This window comes from Aythya marila (assembly GCF_965140915.1).
Source record: "Aythya marila genome assembly, chromosome: 2".
In the NCBI taxonomy this organism is placed as follows: domain Eukaryota; kingdom Metazoa; phylum Chordata; class Aves; order Anseriformes; family Anatidae; genus Aythya; species Aythya marila.
The window spans coordinates 155,525,789-155,535,748 of NC_139043.1; the positions used below are offsets into that span (position 1 = coordinate 155,525,789).

At 43.1% G+C, this 9,960-nt stretch overlaps 1 protein-coding gene across 1 annotated transcript; it reads left to right on the top strand.

Moving 5' to 3' along the window:
• The first annotated feature begins 4,867 nt into the window (after positions 1 to 4,867).
• On the top strand, positions 4,868 to 9,054 carry PSCA (prostate stem cell antigen). Its single transcript, XM_082752352.1, has 3 exons — positions 4,868 to 5,068; positions 6,967 to 7,071; positions 8,620 to 9,054. Exons 1-3 carry the CDS (start codon positions 5,017 to 5,019, stop codon positions 8,829 to 8,831), a joined length of 369 nt encoding a protein of 122 aa, XP_082608478.1. The 5' UTR covers positions 4,868 to 5,016; the 3' UTR covers positions 8,832 to 9,054.
• The last annotated feature ends 906 nt before the right edge of the window (positions 9,055 to 9,960 follow it).

Genomic DNA, 9,960 nt, shown 5'->3' on the forward strand with positions numbered 1-9,960 from the left:
CCTGGCATGAGAGCGGGTATGAAAGTGTTTTGTAAGGACAGAGCAAGCATAGAGCTTCTTTGTGATCCCAGGATGAGCTTCTCTCCCCACACTTTACCCCAACTCCAAAGCGTAGGCATGGGAAAATGCACTTCATTTTCCTGCAAACAATTTGGGGATGCGCGAGGCATCGCCAGCAGAGGCTGGCAGATATCCCACATTCCGAGCCTTTTACAACCAAAAAGAGCTTAGCAATTAGCAAAATAACAAAATAACAAAAAAAAAAAAAAAAAAAAAAAAAAAAAAAGTCAAATGCATTTTTGATGCTCTGAAGTTGCTGAGATTTTAAACAAACAGTCTGGGTTGCTCCCACACACCGAGGGCTCTGTGCACCAGCAACGCGGCAACAGCACCACCGTATGGGCATCTGCAACCCCTACAGTCCTGGGAAATTTTTGTCCATCTAGAGTTTGCTCCACAGACAAAATTAGCACGATGCTGGGATTAGTTTGGAGCAACGCACTGATTTCATGGTTGTCAGCAAGAGCGTGTGTGATATGAAGGTGAACTTTTCCTCCAAGGCTGGCCGGGCAAATCGCTGAAATCTGAAATCCCAACTGGGAACAGCTGGTGCCTGGTCCCTTGTAGAAACAGTCAAGGTCAAACAGGCTCCTTGCCTGTCAAACACTAGTAATGATCGCTGTACTTGTTGGCACCCACAAGTACTCATTGTACCTATGGCATTTACAGATCTCAAAACATTTGCCTTGTAAAACAGGTGTCATCAGACCTGTTTGCCATTAGAGAAAGAAGAGGCACAAAGAAGCAGAGACACATGGAAAATGTCCATCGGCAGCCCAGTTACAGGGACCTCAAGACTTTTCTGTCTTTGTTCAATGATCTGATCTTAATGACTGCTCCAGTCTCTTTGCTGGACTCAGGCAACCTATCATTGCCTCCACGTGCTCTGAAGCTTACTTGAACAGCAACCTAGATGTAAATCCTTGTAGAATTTCCTAGACCATGACCTAAAGCAGTGGTAGGCACCTACACCTGTAGCTGGAGCTACATCTCTGCAGGATGCTAAGGGCAGTCCAGGAGCAGCAGGAATCATGTTTCCTGCTGCTGGACCACAGCATGCCTCCCCACCCCAACTCATGTGCATGGGAGAGTGGAAAATAGCTGGGAGCTTGATGAGAAATACCTTGGGCCAACACAGGGGACATACTGCCACCTATTGTCCCAAGCAGAGCAAAGCCCCAAAATGACTGCCTGTAATCACACACAAAGGGCACAGGACCGTCTCCTCCTGTGCTATCTGTCCATCCCTCTCTGTGGACATCTATATATCTACTTGTTTTTTAATCTTTCTCTCCCCTTGTCTATCCATCTGCTTTCTTGTATATCTGATCACAGGTCTCATTTAGGATCCATGGTTCCCTTCTTATGGACAAGCCTGTAATGCGACTTGCCTTACTGCCATCTAGTGACTCGGTGTCGTTTGTTCTCCATCCATTCTGATTTGGGACATCTGCTCCTGAGGCTGCTTATTTCCCTAAAATGTCGTTGTGTAGCCACTAGGAATTCTCACTATGATGCCTAAAATTTGCAGTTAAAATCCAATATGACATATCCTATTTTAGCAGAGACATCCCCACATCCTGAGCAGGTTTACGGTCATCACAGGAATGGTCAGGGCAAGGAAACACCAGCTTCTTTTGTCCACATCCTCAGTCTCAGCTACACAACAAACACAAAGGATAGACCATGATATGCAGGTATCACCAGGTGATTCACTGCACCCACACCAAACACATTCAAGAACTGGAAAAGTCACTAAGATTCCCCTGCAAACTCCACAGAGGCACTTCAGAATACTCTGAAAACTTCCACAGGGCTTTTTTTTGGCCCTTTTTAGAGGTGGGGCCTGAACTAATCTCACCTGTCCTGGATGCTGACCTCAGTAATCATCTTATGGAGAAGTGGCCTGTTTGCATTGACTACCAAAAGAAACAGGATGTCAGACAGAGACTTGATTACTTGTCAGTGCAGAGTGAGTTGAAGCAACTCTGCTCCAGGGATGCTGTTCAGACAGACTAGCACTGATGTGAAGATCAAGAGGAAGTCCCAAAGCACCCTGGATAGCCAACAAGTAAAGGAGCTGCAAGCCACAGGCATGCTGAGCAGCGCAGTGACCTCTCTGCAGGGCCAAGCAGCCTTGGACAGCAATTCCTTCTGTTCTGGCACTTAATTCTGGTTTGAATTAAGACATATGAGAAAGCACCACTCCTCCAAGCTTGGACGTTGGACTCCGCAGGATCCCCTGATGATTTGGCTCTTTCAATGGCTGCAACTCATCCAGGTGCTCTGATGAGTACATAGAATTTGACCTGCAGTTTCCTTCTTGCTGGATCTGTCTTTTTTTTTTTTTTTTTTTTTTTTTTTTTTTTTTTTCTTCTGCACTTAAAAGACATCCCCATGAATAAGGAAATAAGGAAGCCTGTGCTTGAAGTCTTAATAAATTTTCTGTGCTATCTGGCAGGCTTTGCTGCGTTTTCTTCAAACCATGTAGTCAAACAGTGCTGCACGCCAGGAGATTGGTGCCTTTTGGAGATGCTTGGTGTCTCTATCCAGAAGCATCATTTCACCTACTGACTTTCATGTCCTCAAACTTCCAGCTAATACCTACCACTGTGATTCAGCCCTTCAATGTTATTGGTTGTGCCATGCTCAGTATCACATCCTGCCACAACTTTTTCAGCCTGACGCCAGACAGGTGAACAGCAGATAATCAAGCCCTCCAACCTTGCCTCCTCAACAGAAAGATCCGGAGCTGTATCTATCAGGAATCTGGAGTGTCAACATAATCCAACCTTAAAAATAATAATAATAATAATAATTAATTTAAAAAAAGTATTTGTAGACATCCTTAGATCCTCAGGGGAATTAGTCTTCTGCATGCAATTAAATGAACTTGGGATTTTAAAATATCAGGAAAATAAGAAATAAAATAAAAATAAAAAATACCATGTACATAAAATCTTACAGACAAATGCATGTTAATGTGTGTATAACTGTTGTAACAGGGCATGTTTGCCATCTTCAGGAGTTGAGCAGGAACTGCACACAAGCCTTCAAAAAAAAAAAAAAAAAGAGAGAGAAACAACTGATGAAAGTACATACAAAGCACTTGAAGGAAGAAATATTAATTCCAGGTCTGGGTAGATTTGACTGAGGGACCGGGTTTACCTTTCCAGTTGGATCTCTTCTTGCCTAACACAAGAAATTAAACCATACAGGGGAAAGCATAAAGAGGTAAAACAAAATTACCCTTAAATATCTTTGAAAAAAGAACACCAGAGCTTGAAAGTGTATTGCTTCTTTCTCCAGCTGTTCCATAGAAGCTGGCTATAAATGGGCTGTCCTTGGTAGAAAATAAAAAAATATATATATATGAGGCAAAAGGCAATAGACAGAGAAAGGAAGTTCTGTTCTGTTTTGTTCTGTTTTGTTTTGTTTTGTTTTCATTCCTTTCCTTTCCATTCCTTTCCATTCTGTTCCATTCAAGAGTTCAAAGAGGACTCAGAGTTCAAAATCTTCTCACAGGAAACAGGATTTGCAAAATTATCCCCTGCATCAGGTGCTGTAACTCCGGGTAGTGCCATTAACGTCAGCAGAGTTATTCTGGTTTTCTTCCATCACTCATCCCGCAGCCATTGATGAAGAGAAAAGATCCACCAACATGCCGACACACCTTCCTTTCAATTTGAAGAAGTTCCTGGTGTCATAAGAGGTAAATGGTGTGCAAGCAAGTCCCCGAATCCTGTTACTGCAAAGCCTTATGCTCTTGAGATTTAAGAACCTTAAGAAAAGCAAGAAACTACTGTAAACTGAGCTTATTAGTTGAATCCTTTCCTTTCCTTTCCTTTCCTTTCCTTTCCTTTCCTTTCCTTTCCTTTCCTTTCCTTTCCTTTCCTTTCCTTTCCTTTCCTTTCCTTTCCTTTCCTTTCCTTTCCTTTCCTTTCCTTTCCTTTCCTTTCCTGCTGGTGTGCACTGAGAAGTGGCCAAAGCATGTGATGGATGGAAGAGATCTCTCACCAGCCAGCCAAAGAAAACACTCGTGCTTGAGTCTGGGATATGGCTGAATTCATCCCCATCTGTGGTGGGAAATGCCATTTTCTTTAACAAGCCTGGATTATTTACAGTACACTCTGGTGAGAGTTCAAATGTCAAAACCGGACCCAACCTCTACTCAACAGAGAGACAAACAAATAGAGGCATGCCACAGTGTATATGACGTGGAGATAAGAATAATACCAGAGAAAGATATCACAGAGTCCCTTTTGTTTCAACACACATTAAAAATAAATAAATAAATAAAAATAAATTAAAAAAAAAAGAAGAATTGGGCATTGTCTCTTACTAGATTATAAGCAACATACAGAAATAAAAGTATGTGAGCACACAGTTACCTGGAAGAGTACTGGAAGAGTATTATGTGTTATGATTTGCCCAAACACCTTGCCACTGCATGCCACCAGTGTCACACAGAGTCAGATAAATAGCAGGAGGTGTCTATTAAAAAATATAATAATACAAAAGGAAAACAAAACATTTTGTGCTTGATTAAAAACAATAGCTCTACACAGGATAGCAGTGGGGGTGGAGAGCTCTGTTCACAGGGTGCAACCACAGTCTTGCTCGCCCCAGGGAGATGCATAAGGCCAACTTGTTCTAAGGAATTTGTGTTGTTTTTTTTTTTTTCCACTCATGAACACTTTGCCCAAGGGTGGGAGGGAAGGCGAGGGTGTAGAAGTGGAGAGGAGCTTTGGTAGCTAGGCAAGTCACAGTCAGATAGGAGAGGCACCTAAAGCAAATATCACCACCACAAAGCAACCCCTCCCTTGGTCCAGCATATAACCTCGCTCAGGTGCCTTCACGGGGTAATCTGGGCATGCACGATCGCTGCCTCCCACAGTATATAAAGTACCCCACAAGGAAACAGCCCGTATTCAGTACAAGAAAAGCCATCCCAAAATGAAGGTTTTCTTCATCGTCCTCCTGGCAGCGGTCCTGTGCATGGACTCAGGTAAGATAGTCCCACATCCTCTCTAGTAGATCTTCAGCGAGGAGAAAAGGCTTGTTATGGGGTTTGGCAGTGAGGGAAGAAATGTTGAAGCAAATGTTTTAAGATGTTTGCATTTTGTTAAGGTGTCCTGGGTGTTGTAGTGGAAAAATAAATAAATAGATAGTGCATCTCTGCTGGTGGTGTGATCCTAGTGCTGGGTAGAACAACTTCCAGGCAAGATATGTCCTATGAAACACTGAATTTACCTGACATCAAAATTACTTAATTATTTAATTATATGTAGTGGTTTTTATTTTGTTTGTTTGTTTTCGTAAAGAGGGGAGTGAGGATTATTATCATCCTTCCCATGATATTAAAATGCCTGTTGCAGCATTTCTGCAAAGAGTTTTTGTTCCAGCTTGCTTTCTGACTCATTTTAAAAGTGGCCTCTGATGCTGCACAGATTTTTGGCAAGAAAGGAGGAGAGAAATGGGGAGAATACCACAGCATGTTGTTTTCTAGGCTGAATGGGTGATGGGTGGGATACAGGCAGCACAGATCTGTCACTTTTTTTGGCCTGACAGGGAAAATAATGTTTAAAAACAGCTCTTCCCTATTACCAGAGAAGAGAAAATGCATATCTGAGCAGAAACTTTGTCTCAAAAAAACATAAGATGCTTAAGGTATAGACTGAGAAGGGTTTTGTACAGCCTTTGCCAGACAGACCCTTTCCTCTGAAACCTTTAAACAGAATGTTCTGAAATGTGACTTTTGCTGCATTAAAAGTCAGATAAACATGACAAGAGAGTGCAGCACTACAGATAATCTGGGGTTTGGCTGCTTGATGAATCAGCCATTTATATAAAAACATTTTGGAGAGGAGACCAAGATATTCAAATTTCTTCTTCTTCCTGCTCTGAATAACACTTACTTCTAGTTAGGGCTTGTCTGTGTCCTGAAAGGATATTTTAGGTTTAAGGGTATTGAAGAAACCATGAGACAAGCCTGGTAGTCAGGGGGTTAAAGTGTGTATGTACATTCACAGCACACTTAGAAGGCAGCAAAGCTCCAGCGATGCCCTGGGGCACGGGGAGGTAATAGGAACAGGTAATTGCACAATGCTCTCACTCCTTGGGGGACTATTTTTCATCAGGACTAGACACTTGTAAACTGCACTGTTTATTCTGCTTTGTCTTGACTTGTGTCACTGCTCAGCAGGTGTTAACAGCACTGACTTTGGTCCCTGTGTCCATGACCAGGTGGTGACACGTAGTGACATGATGGTGAGAGGGAGGTGAAAGCCCTTTTTCCTCGCCTTTTGCTTTCTAAGAGGAAGTATGGGAGAGCAGGTGGCACAAGTTGGCCAAACCGAGCAAAAGGGCTGGAAGAAACCTTGCAAATCCCCTGATCCACCTTTCCATTTTCCTCTCTTTCCTCTGGGCTTTCCCATTTCAATGGGGAAATGCCTCAGCTAAGGCTCACAGGCACCCTTGGCATAACACTCCTGTCTATAGAGGCAGGTGAACAACATCAACCTGTCCTTCTGGGGACTTCATCCCTCCCTCCCTACTCAGTTCATGAGCAGAGTATCTCAAATGTTAAGGAAGGAGTAGCCCCCTTGCCATTGACTGATGAGAGCAGATAAGCAACTGGTCTCTTTTTGCCCCCCTCCTCATAATACCTACATCAGGAGCTGCTCCAACACCTACCAAATATCCTCTCACCCCTCGCAAGCAAAACATTCTCCACCAAAAATGGAAAAAAAGAAACAAACACAACACTGTTTTCCCGATAACAGAGGTACTGCCTTCCTTTGAGCACCCACAAAAAGGGTTCTGATTCCCAGCGCATGCACTAAATTTGGTTACCTGGAGAGTTTCAGATGGATATTTCTTACAACCCCTCTTGGTCTCTTGCAGGTTCTTCTCTGAAGTGTTACAGCTGCAAGTCAAAACTTAGCAACAGCTACTGTCAGGAAACAATGAACTGCAGTGGAAAGAACACGTGCAAGACAGAAGTGATCAGTAAGTCAAACTGGGGGTGGGCAATGCATGGGGGGGCTGTGTTGTTGGGGCCATGCACGGCCCCAGCCTTGGGTGCCCAGTCATCCCCACCTTATCTAGACACACCAGCTGGTGTGGACCAGCAAAGCCCAGTGTTCATCAGGAAGAGAAAAGTCATCTGGTAAGAAGTGGTGAGGAAAAACTTTCAGATGAGTTCCAGTTTAAATAGGAATGACAGAAAAACAATGATTAACCCTTTTTGATATCTAATGTCTTATTAGTTGTCCTGGCCATCACCAATGGTGTGATTACAAATCCATGTGGATGATGTATCTCAAATTCCTCTGTGTTTGCCAGTAGATCATGTGAAATATTGAGCAGTATGGCTGGTGCCTGGAAAAATATTTGAGAGTGCAGCTGCTTTGTACTGCACATAGCTGATCAGGGCAGTAGCGGTTAAGGACAAGGCAATATGAATAATATCTACTAACTTCTCTCACCTGTGCAAAATAAGGTTTCTTTTTATTCCTTAATATCAAATACCTTTTTTTTTTTTTTTTTTCTTTGCTTACAAGGGTAATATTTAACCTTATGGCTTTGAAAAGTTAGAAACATGGGTTAAAATGTGAGGGGCTGCACTTCAGCAAAAACTAACTAGGGAAATTCAATGGAAAGGACAGAATTTCACATTGCCCATCACAGCCAGCTCTGAATGCAACCAGCTGTGTGTCTCCAGGTAAAATCTCTTAATAGATGACTTAATTCTTCCATTCTGGAAAAATAAAAGTAAACCTGTGCGGATCTGTGGTGCCTGCTCAGTTGCTCTTGGGGCACAAAACCCATTGGTGGCATGTTCAAAGTCATCTGTCAGGCAGTGAATGCAATATCTCCAGTAGGCACCCTCTTTGTTAGTAGTTCACATACTGATGGCCATGCATTCACATAAAGGAGAGCCATTATGAATATGGCAAAGACACGATGCCTTGATTAAATTATGCAAGACCAGGAGATCTCATGTAAACTGTAATCTGACCACAGGGAAAAAAAAAAAAAAAAAAAAAAAAAAAAAAAAAAAAAACAGGATGTGCATCTGACAACAGATCAATAACTCTATCATACATGAAATGGGCATAACCTTGTTTCTACAATTCCCCTGGATGATGAAAGGCTCCATGTAATGAAGGTGTATAGGATAGGTGCAAAAATTGCCCCCACACACTTGTTCCTCACCCCTTTGTAGTGTAGACTCCCAGACAAAGCTGTAAATGGCTGCTTTTGTTATTAAGTACATTATTAACATTTATGCAGGTGGTGATGTTTCAGAAGCCCCTGAGAACTGTGCTGTGGAACACACTACCTCAAGCAAGTGATCAGGGATTGAATTCCTTCCCTCCCTACTGACAAACTGACACCCCAAAAATAAAACCTGCAATAGCAAAACATGCAGATTTTTTTTTAATATTTTTTTCCCATGCAGTAAACCCAGATAAGAATTAACACCTTATTATTCCAATCCATGATCCTTGGCTTTCATTTAGTCGTTGGAGTAATGGTCCTGTTTCCTTCCAGGGATCATCGGACTCTTCAACATCATCAGCAAGGGCTGTGAATCAACATGTGAAGCAGACTTTCAGGACTTCAAAGTGGGCAACAGGAATGTCTCTTGCTGCAGCACCGACCTCTGCAACATCAATGCAGCTGGCAGTGTGAGGAGCAGCTATGGGATGGCAGCAGGGATATCAGCCAGTGTGCTCTGGGCCTTTCTGAACAACAGATGGTGAGGAGGAAAGAGGAATCCCATGACCACAGGAAGTCTTGGAGCACCCCAGTTATGATGGGAATTGTAGCTGGAAGCAATTTGGTGTGTTGCATACAGTGTCTTTGGAGCTGATGGCAGATCTTTGCCTTATGATAGCTTCTTTATTGCTATTGCTGTATTGTTGCTAGATGAGAAAATGTGTGTGCATACAATCCATGTAACACCTAAAATATACTTATTTCTAAATCAAATGTGAGTGTATTGCATGTATATCACTCAGCAGGAGCTGCAGGTGCATCTGTTTTGCATGTCTGGCCATTGCACAGTCCTGGTCATTGCAACGTAATGACCATGTGTGCTGAGAGATGCCATGGCACAGCAGAATAAGGGTGGCAACTGTACCTCCAAAACTCGAAGGGCCCTAATTTATGACAAATTCTGAAGGGCACATGCCCCAGGAATCACACCTGAAAAGGTATTGTGACCAAGAGATCCTGGGATCCTGCAACTTGTTAGCTACCACACAAGACAAAAGCAATGTCCATGTTCCCTACTACATGTCTTTATGGTCATTCCCACACCTTCCCACAGCTGTAGCATCCTTGGGATGGTGGGCAGACCTGCACAGTCAGGTACCTGGAGAACCTTGGCAGGCAGTAACTGTTGGAGAGAAGTAAAAAGTGTGTCCCCAGTATGTCCTGGTTGATCCATGGGTGACCTGAGGTTGCCTACAAGATGTGGGTTTGCCTGCAAGCCTTTGTCAAGTCAGCACAGCAGTGGGTGGAAGACTGAAAGGGTGGGAGGTTGGCCAATTGCCCCGTTTTCCTCCCTCATACCCTAAGGACTCCTGGAACTGCAAAGGATGTGCAGAGCCACAGGCTGAAATAACAGAGAAGCATTTATTCTGAAGAGATGAGTCATCTGCAGATGACCAGAGCACTCATTGCCATGGGTCAAAGGCCAGCATCAAATTTTGGATGAAGTCAATGGGAGTAATGACACTGTCTGCTGTTGTGAAAGAGAAAAGTACCTAAATCCTTGGGACACGAGGCATTAACAAGCTGTTAATTGTAGGAAGCAGGGAAGGGGTTTTCCCAAAGGTTAATCTGGAATGAACCACCTTCTTCATACCAGTACTGTCTGGTTATCAG

Bases quoted from the DNA above. Each gene is read 5' to 3' on its own strand.
- PSCA (XM_082752352.1), top strand. From the start codon at position 5,017: ATGAAGGTTTTCTTCATCGTCCTCCTGGCAGCGGTCCTGTGCATGGAC. The intron at 5,069-6,966 runs GTAAGATAGTCC...GGTCTCTTGCAG, and splicing joins GGTCCTGTGCATGGACTCAG to GTTCTTCTCTGAAGTGTTAC. The intron at 7,072-8,619 runs GTAAGTCAAACT...GTTTCCTTCCAG, and splicing joins GTGCAAGACAGAAGTGATCA to GGATCATCGGACTCTTCAAC.